Source organism: Colias eurytheme, chromosome 14, assembly GCF_061535395.1.
Source record: "Colias eurytheme isolate Ceu_HAF_F1 chromosome 14, ilColEury1 Martin Lab GWU primary, whole genome shotgun sequence".
Classification (NCBI taxonomy): Eukaryota; Metazoa; Arthropoda; class Insecta; order Lepidoptera; family Pieridae; genus Colias; species Colias eurytheme.
Genome location: NC_142993.1, coordinates 4,777,180 through 4,794,233, shown reverse-complemented (window position 1 = coordinate 4,794,233; position 17,054 = coordinate 4,777,180). Strand labels below are relative to the sequence as shown.

Here is a 17,054-nt window from a genome sequence, read left to right as displayed (position 1 = left end):
AGTGTAATCGTGATTTTTTAAATTACATTGTTAATAATAGTAATTTATAGTAACCAATAGTTTAATTGCTAAGGATTATGAGCTGTAAAGAATAAACAGGCCCAAAGTATGCAGGATTTTACAAAAAAATATTGGGAACCAAAATTGGTTTTGTTGTTTTCCTTTTAATAGCTTCACTTGTCCTAGTTTTATCTATATAAATGTAGTATTTCTGTGTTAATATAATTATCTATGGTAAACAGGGTGACAGTTCGCACTCCGCTGTCATTTGTCAACGTCAATCGCATTTTGCGGCTCTCAAAAGGAACTCGTGTTTGTAATTACATTGAGAAAAAGTATTTATTAGAATATTTGTAATAATACATAGAGAACAACAATACATCATAATTGTATCTGCACTCCTCATATTCATTTGTATTAAATATGGTAAGAATATTCTTATTTATAACAAAAATATTAGAACACTTGCTGTTGAAATGTACTCCAATGCATTCAATTGGTATTTCAGGACGTACTTACCCGACCGGCGGAAGAATTTGGTAACGATGAGACCTTGGAGCATTTATGGGCAGCTAGGGCAATGGAGCACAGTGATATTTATTTTAATGTATGTCTATATGAAATTATTAATTATTATAATATATATTGCTCTCTATATGTCCTATAAGCTAGGTTATCACAAATTAAATATATTTTAAATTGCAGGTTTTGTGTTCAGTGGACACAAGGTGGCTAAAGCTAACTCCACATGACGATCTTATTTACACACACTTCAGACAAGATTTTCCAGATTTGGATGTATCATACATCAAAGAAGATGAAATAAAAAATAACATGAATAAAGCGAAATGGCGAGCTTACTGCGAAAAATTTAAAAATATTGTTGAAGATTACAGTTTTGGCACATTGATGAGGGCAGATACTAAAGGTGATTATTCAGAATCAAATACGATACTGGTTCCTCGGGTTCAGTTCTACGCTATAGAGATAGCAAGGAACCGTGAGGGGCTAAACAATGAAGTTAAGAAACGATACAAATGTGCATCAAAAGCAAATATGGAGGAACAAAATCATCAAACTGAAATAATGGCATAAACTATCAAAATGATTTACACTTATATTATAAGTATACTGTGTTAAAAATACAGTCTTGCCATTGTCAAGTAATAGAACTATAATTATAATCATCTGTATCTTATCTTAGTACTTTTACATTCTTACACTATATCAAAAAATACTTTATTACAAGCAATTTCAAATTGTACTCTTTACTAATAGCCTGCCAGTACACATCATATAAAAAAAAAAAATTCTAAGATCTACTATCCATGTATATGATAATTTCTTACATAAGACTGTACATATATTTTAGTCTTGAAATTATTTATTACAGTGGTATAAGAATAAGGACACTGTTTGCCAACAGCAATTGTAATAAAAGTAATCTTTCGTTATTAATATTATATTTGGTTAAAATATGTATGCTAAAAACATGTATCCAAGATGATATTATCAATTTAGAAAAATGAATGAGGTGCTCAATTACTCATACATTTTATAATAAATTTTGTATTGCAGTACATATGTGTTTTATTTTATTCAAAAGACTACATATAATTATTATAATTTCATTAACCAAAATAGAAGACCATATCAACGATACATTAATATTCAATAACTCATCAGATTCAACTCATGAAATTAGGATATTGACGAAATAAAATATTTTTTCAAACAAAAAAGTATATTTTAATCATCATCAATATTATCTAATGGATATTCAGTCATAATCAATCCCCTAGTCCATAATACATCAGCAATTTGTAATTTTTTATAGTCATCTTGTAAATCGAGATTTTCCACGGACACATATTCTGGATATGCTGTTATCAAAGTTTCTATTGCCGGAGCCATGTCTTCTTCTATTTCCAAAAATGGTAATTCATTCCCTTGATACTCTAGAGAATTTGCAACATGATAATACAATCTTATGCAGTCTTCCGATACCATTCTCAATACATTTTTTCTTAACAATCTAATCCTGGTGTCCAAGCCTATCTCCACTCTATTTATTACTTTTCCATCATTCACCATAACATCTGTGTCTCCATACACAGTTACAGCCTTTTCCAAATCGGTGACAACAGGAGGTAGAGCATCTCTTTGATAATTTTTAGCCATTTGATCTACAGCTTCATCCATTGGTAAATGTGATTTAATTTTATCAAACATACTTATTATTAAATCAGTAATTTCTTGCTTGCGAGGGGTATTCACATCAGAATGTACTATACCAAAATTATCATAAATATCAAAAGGTAATCCTCGCCGTAGTTCTACATTTTCATTTATAGCAAGTTGTAAAGCTGCGGGTAACATTTTCTCAAACAAATCAGCCCATGAATGCTTTTGATACATACTGATTGTGACATGGAGTGAATGTTCTCCATCAATAGTTACACCCTGATGGATATACCCACGTGGAAAATAAAGTAAGTCTCCAGCCTCTAAGATGATGTCCATCATGGGTGAACCAATCTCATCATCAGTAAAATTTTTAGATGAAACACGTGGAAGTACTTCATTTTCTTCCCTAGGCTTGTAAACACGCCAACGTTTCTTCCCTTCAGTTTGTAATATAAATGCTTCTATGTCATCATAATGTGGTGCAAAGCCCTGGCTGTCTGGTGGTGTTAAATAGGCATTAGCCCCCACAAATGAGTTGAAGAATTCCTGAAGAGTAGCATTAAGTAAATGCAACCGAGACATATATGTTTGTGGATTTAATAATCTTATGCTACAACCATTTAGATAATAATCCCACACTAAGGGAGGGAGAGCTCTGTCTGCTGGGTTATGTGTCTCTCTTTTACCGTCTATATAAGATGTAATGTCTATATTTTTGGTGAACTGAATATTTTCTGTTCTCAGCATTTTATCTATCATTGGTGTTGTAATAAGCTCTTTATAGTATTTAGGCTTTTTTCTAGAAATATGAATTGGCTTCTTTTCCCAGATTTGATTAAGAAATTCATCAACTGTACAAGGTGCTATCATCCACTTAAGTATCTTTAGGCCTTCCTCACTACTGTCAGTCATTACAGGAGTGAAGTCAAAGCTCTCATTGCTTTGAGGTGAATATGTCCCAGAGTCAATATCATTTGTATTTATGGAAACACTAGGTTGTAATGGTCCTTGTATTAACTCAGGGATATCTTCATCATCTGATGTCTGAATTTTATCTAATCTTTTATCAACTTTAACTTTTGGTTTTTTCTGGATCAATTTCTTTTTCTTCTTGATAGTTTTCTCTTTAGATATCTTCCCAAGTTTTTGAACATTTTCCTTTTTCTTGAGTTTTGATCCAATTTTTTGCATAGTTTCATCGTTTATATTTTGATTCAGTAAGATTTTAGGTGAAACCGGCTTTCTTTTTTTGTTTCGCTTCGGTTTTTTAGGTTTAATAGTACTATAAACAGCAAATGCTGATACAGGCGAATCCATTATAGAAAAATCAACTCATATAAGAATCACCAAGGAACAACTATTCTTTTAAACACTCAACGATTCTTGCGAACAACTTAGTCTAAAATGTTAAATAAATATAATAAAAACACGTAAAAACAGCATGAATCTTCAGGTTTTTAGGTTATGTGTCAAACTCAATTGTCATATCATGTCAATGCCTTACCTAGGTTACTAATCGATTTAGAATACGAGTAAATTGGGACGCTTCTAACGCCTCACCCGTTAAAAATCACGTAATAATTTACATATGTAATTAAACCAATCAATAATGAAGTGTTCACGTACATACATAGTAATATTTTATATTTATTACTAACATAACATGTTACATGAATCCAGAATAATTCACAAAAATTATGTTTAGTTCAACGAATAAACGATAATAATATTAATCGAAGCTAATAATTAAATAAAGAATACTCTAAAATAAAAAGTTTGTTGGTGAGCGCAAAACTCGAGAACGACTGAAGTGTGAACCTATAATCACCTTAGTTGAAACCAAATCAATCACATTTTTGTTTTGAGATTCATGTACGCTAAGTAAGGCTCTTATTTATTAAAATAACATTTTGGTAATTTACTACAATATTCTGATTTCAAGATACATATTATATAAATATCTGGTAAAGGGAGCTCAAGTCCAAGAGAATGTGAAATTTTTGTATCAATGTGAAATATTATTGGCATTTGAACGTAACAGTAATGCTAGGCGTCCATTAGAGGCAGATCGGGCCGGGCCGTCTCTAATGGACGCGCTGTTTGCTCCTGCGTCCACCTGTACGGGGCGCGGCGGACCGCCTAGGCGGATTTTATCTAACAGACGCTCGCCGCTCACATCCGCCTGCCTGCGTCCACTAGACGGGTCGGGGCGGGCCGGGCCGCAGCGCACCGCCGCGCCGGCAGAAATCCGCCTGCGAAGCGATATCCGCCAATGCGTTGCGGCCCGCCCCGGCACGATCCGTCGCTTATGGACGATGTTTCATACAAAACATAGGCCGGCGTATTTTTGCGTTGCGATGCGGCCCGGCCCGATCCGCCTAGTGGACGCCAGCCATAACAGTAACGTAATTATATAAGTTTTCTTGTGCATACCTGCAATTGGTGTATACATCACATTAATATTCGTTAGTTGTTTATTTCTAATTGTTATAATTTTTATGTGTACTCTGTTGGTATGTCTAAATAAATAAATTTGAACTCATTTGCAATTTCGTCAAGTTTAGTTAGCTAGCTGATAAAATTTAGTTAGCTGATAATAATTTTGATTTGAACAGGCATAAAAAAGAGAAAAGTCATGTGTGTTTTAATAATTTTATTGTTCTTAAATCTATGTTCATGAGGTCTCTACGGCAGTAGCGGTTTCCTCAGTGTATTTGCCCTTGTCTTTGCCGAGTGCCGCCAATCTGCCCTTCGCTCTGCGGTCCAAGATCGCCTTACGATCCTTGTTCATCTTTAGTTTGACAATGACACACTGAAATGAAAAAACTTGTATTAGCATCCCATTGTAGCATAGACTAAAATAGTTAAGTTTTTTTTAATTTTCAGAGCCATGGAAGTGTCTCAGCAGTAACAATAACACGCACATATTGATTTTCACCAATGTGTGTCATGATAAAGCCTAAGTATAAATGTTTTCATCATAAAATCAACATAAGTAATGTTTACATTTTATTTTGTGGAGTTCTATTCTCTTATCACTAAGTATACATAATTGATATCCACAAGAAATTTTACTTTATATAACTCAGTGGGATTGCGTCTATAAAACATGACAACTGGCATAAAAAATAATGTATGTTCAAAAAATAAACTAAAATGTGCAATATGAACTAACTCATTTACGAGTATATAATTATGTGTTTCTTTGTAATAAAAAAAGTACATAAAAACTTAATATATAGACTGTTCCTGTATGTTATATCCATAGAAATCTAAATAACAAGACACTAGAAGTCGTAAGCGCGCGTGACATTGTCGCCGCTCAGGTGGTTACCATTCCACAAGTCTGTTCGTCGCTTGGTGGTCGCTTGTTCAGTTGTTTCTGACACGTGCGTGAGTAAACATGGTGTGTTGCAGCATTTCCCAGTGCGGAAATTCTTCCATAAATTGTAATTATACTAATAAAGGAATAACATTTCACCGGCAAGTATTTTTGTTTATAAATATTGCCGTTTTTCCTTAAAATTAAACAATATTTACAAACAATACGAATGACACAGTCAACCGTTCCTCTCATCACGTTTAGCTATACATTGCCTTTTACTATTGTCAACATCTGACAGGTCGGTTGTTATAACTGCCAGATGTTATCAAATGACAATTACAAGAAGCAATGTACTGCATTGTTAACGATAAAGAGTAAATAGTCGCAAGCTAGTGATGTGATGTGTTAAAATTTTTCGATATCGTAATACGATGTTTTTTTGCGGAATATGACGACTGATGGAATAACTGGATTATATTTTAATTTGAATTCTATTTTATTTTTATAACTGATATATAACTTTTTAAACTAAGTACATCGATACAATCATTTTCGGACAATTTTACTGTCGATACAGAATCACATTAATTAAATATACAATAATGCCATAATGTAAAGGACATTCTTCGCTTAGGTTGACAAAACTATTTTATGTTAAATATATTCTTTGTAGATTTCCACAACGCCGTCCTGACATTAAGGACGAATGGATATCCGCGACTGGGAAAAGAAATTGGTTCCCTACAGGCTATAGTAGGATATGTTCAAAACATTTCAAAGAAGATAATTTCAATGTCACAACAAAAAGACGTACATTAAGTAATTGTTATAACTCTTATAATTTTTGGTGGTCTGGCGCGGTTCTGCATCAGGTGTTCGAGATTTTCAAATTTAAACTCTCAGTTTCTAAACCCCCTCCATTTTTTTAAATATATAATGTACAGACACTGTTTTATTATTTGTATATATAGATAAATTTATGTTCAAAACATTTCAAAGAAGATAATTTCAATGTCACAACAAAAAGACGTACATTAAGTAATTGTTATAACTCTTATAATTTTTGGTGGTCTGGCGCGGTTCTGCATCAGGTGTTCGAGATTTTCAAATTTAAACTCTCAGTTTCTAAACCCCCTCCATTTTTTTTAATATATAATGTACAGACACTGTTTTATTATTTGTATATATAGATAAATAAATATTTAAGTACATAACATGTTTTTATTTCTTATACCTATATGTACAGTCTGCCGTGGGCCCACGAGATGAGCCTACCACTGTATTAAAATCAACAACTATATATTTCTTATTTGTTAACTATCACTTAACTATCGATAACAAGGCTGATGAAGTCTTACATCACTAAAGCGTTGAATGAACGTTAATGAAATTTCAACCTTATTTCTATGCGTTGAGGTTAAAAGTTATATCTATCAAAAATTAACGCCCTCTGTTGTCGAGTAGCCGAACTTTTTCGTATTTGAAGTTTCTAAGCAAAAGGAAACAAAACATCTTACGTACCTAGGGATGTTATACTAAAATAAACCGTAAAGTCGTGAGTTAGGGTACATATTAAAATGCGAAATTTATTATTTATGTTAGTTTTCATTAAAATGAAGCTGTCCAATAAAAGGCATAGTTTACTTGTGTGAACTGTCTAGATATCGTTTTAAATGTGTGGATTTTGGCGACAGTGGTTTTCATACTAATTATGACATTATAGCACTTCTATGTGTCTTGTTATTTAGATTTCTATGGTTATATCAGTTTTTATTTATCTTATAATTTAAGGAAATGACTCTTTAAAAAGCAGTCAATTTAAATTTAACTAAGCCAACTATCTTCTATTGAAAAATAATTAGTTTCCTAACCTATATGCTCACTTGGATCTGGAATTGCCATATAGGAAAGAAAGAAGCATATAGGTTATATGCTTTGTTTACTCATTATAATTTGAAATTAGCATATCCCAAAGTGTTATAAATCATTAGATTTTAATAACTATTAATGCATAATTTAATGATTTTACATAAAATATAGAAATAAGCCACACAATGGTCACACAATGCGACAGAATTTAGTAGATTGATTTGAAAATGAATAGTACATTGTAATATTGAATAATTTACTTATAACAAGAAAAATATATTGATAACAAACCTTTGAAGGGTGGATGCCGACATATGCACTGGCACCATTGGCCTTTTCCCTCTGAATCCTCTCGATGTAGACGACAAACTTCTTTCTGTACACTTGCACAACTTTGCCAACTTGTTGTCCTTTGTAGTGGCCACGAACAACCTGTCACCGCAATTTTAACTATTTTTAAATTATCTACAGAAAATATTTAGCGTATAATTTGCTGTATTGCAATAGTAAAGAAAACTACAACTTGAAATTACAATTGTTTCATTGTTTAATATACTGCTCATAGCTAGACAAAGTAAAGCATTAATAATACATGGTACATAAGTAAAATATGTATTTCAGTATGCTTCTGGACTTGCATCATAATATAAGCACATGGTATTTACATTTGCAAAACAATCAGAGCCATAAATACACCATGGCACAGATTAGCCATACACCTTTGAGGCTAACCAGAGAAAACCTCAAGCCCACCTCTCAAGTGACGACAAATATCTGTGGTCTAAGAATGGTTTGTCATCATCATTTTGTTTTGCATTCATTTTTACAACTTAATTTATATGAAAACATAACTTAGTAAAGAAAACACGTGGTAAACCGAAAGTATGTTTGTTTTTTTGACAATTTATGAATGCTAAGAAATATGTTATTTTAACCTGCAAATAGGTTATGTATAATCTAAAATAATGTAAAGATATTCACCTGCACTTCGTCGTCTTTACGAATGGGCATCGATTTAACGTTGAACTTTTGCCTGAGCTCCTTTGAAAGAGGCGAAGACATAAGTACTCTCCTGATGTGGGAAGGAGCGCTGAAATGCCTCTTCCTGTTTTTCCTCCTCGAGGACGTAACCAGTTTATTGTACTTCATACTGGCGTCTTCGCTGAAATCCAAAATATCACGTTTATTTCACTGCGCTACTTCAATAGGTTACCGTTTGTGCGTGTTTGATGTCAAACTCCCGGAATGTTTTTTTAAAGCACTGAATGCGTATATTTGGGAAATAGTCATTGCTAAACGTCTTTAGACTATTATAAAATAAAAATCTGGTGGTTTTAAGTTATAAAATTACACGTTTACTAAGATTTTTTGGGATTGAAAGACCTACCCGAATCGACACGGCAAAGAATCAAATCTAAAAAGACATACAGATTAAAAACAAATGTGTATGTTAAGTTCTGAGTTGCCATATACAAAATATTCAAACTACTATTCACTTTCGTCGTCCGAAAACTAAGGAGAAAAAAAGTAATTATTAAAATACGAACCGTTATAAAGACATTTTATGTTTAAATAAATTCATAAGTCATCTTACTACGTTTTTTTAGAAATTAAATACGTAAATGAAAAATATTTGGTATTGCCATCTCCGTAGTAAGAGTTAGTACAGTTTATTTTTCATAGAGGGCACTTTTACTAAGTAGTGTACTACTGTGAGTGTAACTTATTTTGGTAGGCCTATATAATAATTATTAATTGTTTATAGTTTGATTTGTAATTATTAGTAATTACTTATTAAATAAGATTTTTTTTGAAATGCAGTTAAAAAGCTTATATAGTTAGAAATACTGCAAAATGTGTCTTTAGCTAAGGTCTTTAGGCATGGACCAATATACCGTAGGTAAAATTTAAAAAAATCTAACCAAATGTGAACCAAATACGCTTTGTGTAAATGGCGGTTTAATCATTGAGTTACTATGTACTACGCACTAGAGAGGACATCGCTACTACACTATTTGTAACACGAGTTAGAGCCAATCGTCTCAAACAATTTTTTTGGTTTTAATTGATAAGTTTATTCATATTTTTTTAATAAGATAAACAACATTTTTTTGTTACATTGATTGGTTTTAATTTATAAGCAATAAGAGGCAGAATATCTAGAAAGTGTATGACTCACTAGCCGCCCCACGCGCGCTAAGCGCCCCCGTCCGATTAGGGCCCTTCTGGCCTCCTCCACTCAAGCGACAGCCCAAGCCGAGGTTCGAGATCCCCGTCAAGGGGGGACGCCCTTGTGCATGTCGCTACCAGGGTGAACCTTCAGTTCACCCCCGCGTCCGCGTTAAAATGTAGAACGCGCTCTGGCTAACATTGAGAGACACCACACAAAAAAAAAAGCGCTAAGCGCCGCGCCGGCCGCCGCGTTTGTCGCACGGATTTTGTTCGTGGTGTCCTCTCTATAGTCTATATGTTATAGGCAAACTCCGAAGCTCCGGCGCTCCTAGGTTGGACTGGTCAATCCTCAGGTCAGACTGAATGACTTAGTCAAAGCCCAAACAAATGTAAATTTTCGGCCTTTGACTAAACAATTTTCGTCAAACCTGGGAGAGACTAATTTGGTCAGGCAAACGTCAAAACAAAATTTTATTAAATCGGGGTTTGACGAGTCAAACTCCGATATAGGTATGAAGTGTCTTATCTTCGTATATTTGGAAGCATTTTATCATTTAAGCAGCTTTCAAGTCTTAAGAACTTACGTTACAGCTTACGTGATTTTCACTTTTATACACACACCGGCACAATTAGCGGAACACAAACCGATGTGCGAGAACATCGTCTGGGATTTGAACGAATGGCAGCAGGTTCTCTTTACTGATGAGTGCAGAGTTCTTTTAAAACAGATCGATGGGAGACAGCGAATATGGAGACGCAAAGGAGAACGCCACATACAGTCTAATTTTGATCACACAGTGGCTTATGGTGGCGGCTCGATTATGGTTTGGGGAGGGATATGTTTGGGAGCTCGCACGGAGGTAGTGATAATCACAGGAGGGATCATGACAGCAGATCGATACATCAGAGACATTTTAGAAGAACATGTTGTACCATTTGCCCCATTTATTGGTGACGACTTTATTCTAATGCAAGATAATGCTCGTACTTATAGAGCACAATCGGTACAGGCATATCTAAGCCACGTAGTTATACCGGTGATGCAGTGGCCAGCAAATTCCCCCAATATGAATCCAATAGAGCATGTCTGGGACTTGCTAAAAAGAAGGGTTAAATCCAGAATGCCACCCCCCAACAATCTGAATGAACTTGAAAACGCATTACTTGAGAAGTGGGAGCGGTTGCCTCAAGAAATCATCGATAACATAATCTGTAGCATGCCCAGACGAATGAAAACCGTAATCGGAGCAAGAGGGGGAAACACTCGATATTAATTTTGCTTTAATTTTATTGTTAAATCATTTAATGCATACTTTTTTTATTTTTTGTGACGGTTCATAATTATCCAAAAATTTCACTTATTTCAAATTTCTTTATTTTTTCAATAAAAAATAACGAAGACTTTTCAAAGTCGTTGTTAAAAGATGTTAATCAATTTGTTAGTTTGTGTCTAATTACATTTTCGTCAAAAATATGCGTTATTATCTCATAGTCTCACTTTTTTTTCTGTTCCGCTAATTGTGCCGGTGTGTATATTTGAGATGCTTTGAGAGAATGCCGTGTGGCATTAGGCCCGCCTTTTGTACGATGTGCAATAAAGTATAAAATAAATAAATAAATGCTTTGGAATATACGGAGGTTAGTTTGTATAAGATTAAGTATAAAAAAATAACATTTTTAAAATTTTGATGTTTATTGTTTTAATAATTTCAACATGAAATGACAAAACAATCGGTCGGAACTCGGAACACCGCGGTCCGCGAGAGACATTATGAACCTGTTTAAACATGTTCAGATCAACGTTTGACCGAGAATTGCAGTCGCTTCTAGGATTGACTAGGCCAAAACCGAAACAGAATAATTTACTTTCAAAGTTTGACTGAAAAGTTAGGAGCTCCTGGGTTTGACTAAAAATACTTCAGGCAAAGGGCGAAATTGAAATGTATTTCGGGGATTGCCTGATGGCTTTGGCCAAACCTAGGATAAACCAGTCCTTCCTCGAAGAGACTGTGTATCGGACTTTGACTATAACATATACATAGTAATAATACCTCAATGGTTATAATTTATAGTTTTTCACCACAAGAGCTAGGTACTATTATATATTATATTCTATGCTACAAGAGTAGTGAGCGATCAGTATAAACAAAGAATATATTATTACGTAGTATGTAGGTTATTTCATAGATAACGATAGCAATCATTAAAATAATGAGACTTCACACTTCTCGTGTGAAGAAAGTTTTACAAAAACTTAGGTACTTCACACTTACCTACCTACGTCAATCTTTAAAAAAACTTACAAGGAACCAGTGGCGCCATCTGCCTCCACCCTGAATGTTTCTGTTCGATTAATTTTACATTTCCATTAAAATTATAAATAATTATCAACAGTGTAATTATCTAATGATGTCGATATTACTAGGTAAGAGAAAAAGAAAAAATTGAAGCTTACTATTATATACTACATAATATTTTAAAATATTACCACTAGTCTTAGCCTATACTCTATAGTATTTTCAAATATTCCTATAGTATTTCCTGTAAGAAATGTACTTTATTTTTAAAATACTTCAAATTTATCTAAAATTGCATATTAATTTGTTCTAAACATTTTAGTAAAATCAGTCGATTTCTTATTTTGTCTAGAACTCATGTCTTGTATCAGTCATTAAATAAATAAAAAAAACAATGCTTAATTAAGCACTTTCGAAATATACAAGCTTTTCAATATAGGTACTTTATTTTCTTCATAGAAGTAGATACCATACAAACCGGCTATAACGCGTCCATATCATAAGTTGCGGATGCGTGGCCATATTGTTTGGATTGTATGCGGAGAGATTCAGGCTTCCTTATTCAGAGCTGGCTCGAAGCTTGGCGAGGCCCTGAATATTTTGCGTATTACATTCGCTTTATATTGCAGAGCTATTGATGTCTTGAAAGTTTGAAACCTTAAAGGGTGTCGAATGTTGATAGATAAGAACGTTCACTTGTAACAGAACATCTGCATTCGACACTTTTTAATTTATAGAAATGCTTTGAATTTGATGCGAACAGTGAACACGATGATAGGGTAAAAAGTAAAAACTAAAAACCTTGATTTTAAAAACCATTAGTGTATTGTTGTATGATTTCACGAGCAAAACTGAATGAAATGTAATTCGAAATGTTACAGGTAATTTTTGTACATTTATCGAATATTCGCATTTCGATGTAACGGTAAATTAAATGGATATATGCTCTAGTCTAGTGTATACCCATTACCCACCCTTAGCAAAATTGTGAATCTATTATAATAAGTATAAAAACAATTAATAAATGCCGGGTACCTACTATGAAATAATATATTAAGTATTCGCGATTGTCCATGAACAAAATATAGTTGAAAATAGTCCAGCTACTACTAAGAAAATAAATTAACAACTAAGAAAAACTCGAGTCTATTGCTTTTAGTCCGTATCATTAAAAAATAACATAAAAACAACAAATAAAAAAATAAAATAAAAAAAATCCAACATTATATGTTGGATTTTACATACAACTTATTTTTTTGGAGGCCCTTGCAGTAAGTAGGTAGGCCCTGGAGCGATTGCTTAGCAAGTGCTTAACTTGTATGCAACGTTCGAAATATAAAGTGTGCATGTTTTATGAAATACCTTGTAATATGTTACCCTAAGATGTTACCGTATAAACCTTGTAATAACACTGCCAAGTAGTAGTAACATATAAAAAAAATGTTATCAAAATTTATTTTTTTCTGCAGTTTGTACCTACGTTCGCACTATAGAATCAATCATACATTCGAATCGAAAATAGATCATCTATGGGATGTGAAAATTAATGTTAGAATATAGGTATTAGGTGGGTCAATCAATTTTTAAAGGTCCCGATCATAATTTTCTCGTATTTTTTTTTTTTACTTAATTTTCAGCATTTTACTATTTCATTTAGAAGATAATTCTTCGTAGATTAAGATTATATAAGCAGCAGTGATGTTGATTAAATACATTTGTGGATTTACCTTCACGAACCGATCTATTCACGGGAAATAATGTCCTTTGGACAACTTACACAATAGTACTTTTTTAAATGTTAAATTCCCTTAAGAATTAAAACAAATTCTTCAAATATTAAATAATAAATAATATTTTGATATTTGTTCTATTTACACCCAAAAAACGAAATATTTTTATTAAAATTGAAACGAATGATGTCTTTTGAACAACCAAATAATGTTTCATATATAAAAAAGTTTCAGTAAAGCGGAAATAGTGATATTTTTTACAAAAAAACTATTAAGGCGAGGTTGTTACGTATCGCATTATTGATTTTACTTAATTAAAATGAACTGATTCTCGATATAACTGAATGAATGAAGTATAATGTGATTTTCATATGGGGACATCTTAGTCGTCTTGATTTTTGAAATGTTATAATTACAATTAAACTAGACATAAAATCGCGTAATAAAAATGTGTTCCCGAAACAGCCGAGTAATAAACAAAACATGAACTATTTAACTGTTAAAGTATAAGTTTTATATAATGATTGTCCTAGGTACAACCAAATTGTCCATGGTACAACCACTTTGGTTGGCCCAGTGACTGGTTGTCCGCGGGACATTTTTAACGTTTTGAGCCGCCAAGCAAATAATATTGTTATTTTATATATTAATCTCAGCTCACACTAAATTATAGACGAAAGCGCATCTTGTGTAGTATAATTGATAACAATGCATCAAGTACTTATGCTTTAATCACAGTTGTCTGACGGACTGACAATAAAGCCACCCCACACTCACCAACATCGCTCGGACGACTGTTGCCGTGATTTTATACAAATCAAAATGGCGTTTGAGCCCGACAGTTAATTGTTGTGTTTAGCTTGTTGTTTAGGAATCTACCGCGCCATTTGTGTTTTGTTTCCATAACTAAATTACGGTTGTCTGTGAGACCTGTGCCATGTAGATGATTTATGGGGACAAAAGTAAAATGCCTGAAAATCGTATTATATCCAATAAAAAAAAAATATTTGTATGTTTTTATGTCAATAATCATGAACTGAATCAAGAAGTGTATTTGGTATTTATGGTCGTGATAGTATGTGTTCGTGATGCGAAGTTTGTTTATGCATAGTAGCTTGGGGACAAATGTGATAGTACTGGAAAATTGCATTTAGTCTCTGGACAACCATGAAACTACGCACAAATTAATAAAGCAAGTAAAATATTGTTCACAATAATGTTAGAAAATATTAAGAGGAATATAATTAAAACCAATTTAACTCTTTCTGATTTCATGTTTATTAATTATCGTTCAGGGACATGATGCGTGTACCGTCGGACCATTAAAAGTTGATCGACCCAGCTGTAACTACCAATCTATACTAATATTATAAAGCTGAAGAGTTTGTTTGTTTGTTTGAACGCGCTAATCTCGGGAACTACTGGTCCGATTTGAAAAATTCTTTCGGTGTTAGATAGCTCATTTATCGAGGAAGGCTATAGGCTATATATGATCACGCTACGACCAACAGGAGAAGAGCCACGGGGGTGAAACCGCGCGGAGCGGCTAGTAAAATATATTTTCCATTAAGAATATCATTAGTCGAGATAAATTGAGATAATACACTGAAAAATGCATGATGTGAAACCACAGAACAGTAAAAACAAAAATTAAAGTATGAAACCTCAATAATTAATTAATTAATTAAAACTATTACAAAACATATTCACATAATAATTATAACTTCATAAATATATTAGTTGGCATTGAAGATTTTAGAATAACCTAGAACTATCAGTTTCAACAGTTAGCAACTGAAATAAATGCTTAGTGAGAACTCGGAGTTTACTTATTTATGGTCACGACACACGTTTGTTCCTCTGACCTCTGAGGCGTACCCGTGAAAGGAGAGCAGAGGGCTCTTCTGTACCATCGCATCCGAGTCTGCGCAAACCTCCCTCGCCCGGGCCTTCAGTGAATGGAGAGAGTGCACAGAGGGTGTACGCTACTCGCGTTGCTCCCCCGGTTATAATATGAGTGACGTGCAGTGAATGGCGTAGCGTGGTGATGATAAATCTGTGAAAAGAGACATGGCCGCGCGCCCTAAAGCGCCCGGCGACTGTGGACCATGTTCGGGGTCGTAGGTAAGTGAAGGTCACCCCAAATCCTGGCTCGAACCCGTCTGTCAAAATGCTCCGTCGCGGGGTTGGGCACCTATGATTTAGACAATTTCTAAATTCAATTCCAATTTTTATTTGTGGGAATTTTATATGAATTTCCGCGCGGAAAAATACAATCAGGGCGGATTATGTTTATTTTGATTCATGAAAAACAAACACATTTTTTCTCAGTGGATTTTTATTTGACATGTGTGAATTTAAAAAATATTTTTTATGAATTAGCAAAGATTGTATGATTTTATTAGTGTTATTATGATCAGGTGAAGCTCAAGCCCTACCTATAAATTATTATGGTTTAATAATTATTCTGTGCTAGGTGCGTAGAGATTAATAATTTCTAACTACATTTTGAACTTTAATTAACAAGTTTGTCCAAGTTTAAGGGTACAAGTTAAGTTATGTACGTGCTGAATAATAAGTTTTCTTTAAGAATATGTAATATGTATGCTTAGATTTCATATTTAACATATTTATTTTAAATAGTTAGTAATAGTAAGTGGTACGTATTTTTCTATTTCATTTCATTATATTCATTAGATATAGGAAACTTAATTTATTTTAACAATATAATTCTCAAATTTAATATAATTTGAAACGAATGAATGGACATATTGTTAACGTTCCTCAACATCAATTGTTAGGCAAAACGATGTATAGTTTACGAAATACATTTTATAGTATAGGTACTTCAACTAATTTCGAAATTTCATGAATAATATCATTTACAATCAGAATCAACAATTTTTATTTTATCGAATTACTTCCACCTTATCTTTCAGTTCATACTGAAATTGCTAGAGGATATAGATACCTATAGAGATTCACGTAACATAAATTCAAAGAGGTTTTAAGACCCTTCCACATTATGTTACTGAGCGAAATTTACGTTCAAATTCCATAACTAATTGTACAAAACTAAAGGGTGGATTAATTCAGCGTTGCTCGTAACTAAGCCATAGCTGTATGAACTTCTTAACGTATTTATGTTGAAATTAACATGGTGGGTATAAGACCTGCATTGCTTAAAAGTGTATTTTTTAAGATTTTGCTACAATAGCTATAATTTTAGGCATGTAGCAGAGGATCCTAGAGGCATTTGGTCGTAGCCTATGTGATTCTAAATAACTCCCCATAAAATGGTTATTCTATACCCTATGGCAGTTTATCTAATATTGTAATAATATAAAAGTAAAATGTATAATACATCCAAACGAAAGTATTAATTGAGCAAAATTTTAAAATTGATTTTACTTTTTACACTCTACCTATTTAAAATATGAAGGCTATACATATATAATATATTACTGTTAAATG

General features: G+C 33.2%; 3 protein-coding genes across 3 annotated transcripts; 1 reads left to right on the top strand and 2 right to left on the bottom strand.

Annotated features, from left to right (window-relative positions):
• The first annotated feature begins 276 nt into the window (after nucleotides 1-276).
• On the top strand, nucleotides 277-1,580 carry LOC149902841 (protein PBDC1). The gene is made up of 3 exons (XM_090109427.1): nucleotides 277-426; nucleotides 509-607; nucleotides 706-1,580. Exons 1-3 carry the CDS (start codon nucleotides 424-426, stop codon nucleotides 1,093-1,095), a joined length of 492 nt encoding a protein of 163 aa, XP_089965553.1. The 5' UTR covers nucleotides 277-423; the 3' UTR covers nucleotides 1,096-1,580.
• Nucleotides 1,581-1,697: 117 nt separating this feature from the next.
• NO66 (Bifunctional lysine-specific demethylase and histidyl-hydroxylase NO66) lies at nucleotides 1,698-3,683 on the bottom strand. The gene has a single exon (XM_090109617.1). It carries the CDS (start codon nucleotides 3,502-3,504, stop codon nucleotides 1,750-1,752), a length of 1,755 nt encoding a protein of 584 aa, XP_089965743.1. The 5' UTR covers nucleotides 3,505-3,683; the 3' UTR covers nucleotides 1,698-1,749.
• Nucleotides 3,684-4,825: 1,142 nt separating this feature from the next.
• RpL26 (ribosomal protein L26) lies at nucleotides 4,826-8,882 on the bottom strand. The gene is made up of 4 exons (XM_090109303.1): nucleotides 8,769-8,882; nucleotides 8,363-8,543; nucleotides 7,673-7,813; nucleotides 4,826-4,999 (listed from the first exon to the last, which is right to left on the bottom strand). Exons 2-4 carry the CDS (start codon nucleotides 8,528-8,530, stop codon nucleotides 4,862-4,864), a joined length of 447 nt encoding a protein of 148 aa, XP_089965429.1. The 5' UTR covers nucleotides 8,531-8,543; nucleotides 8,769-8,882; the 3' UTR covers nucleotides 4,826-4,861.
• Nucleotides 8,883-17,054: the final 8,172 nt, after the last annotated feature.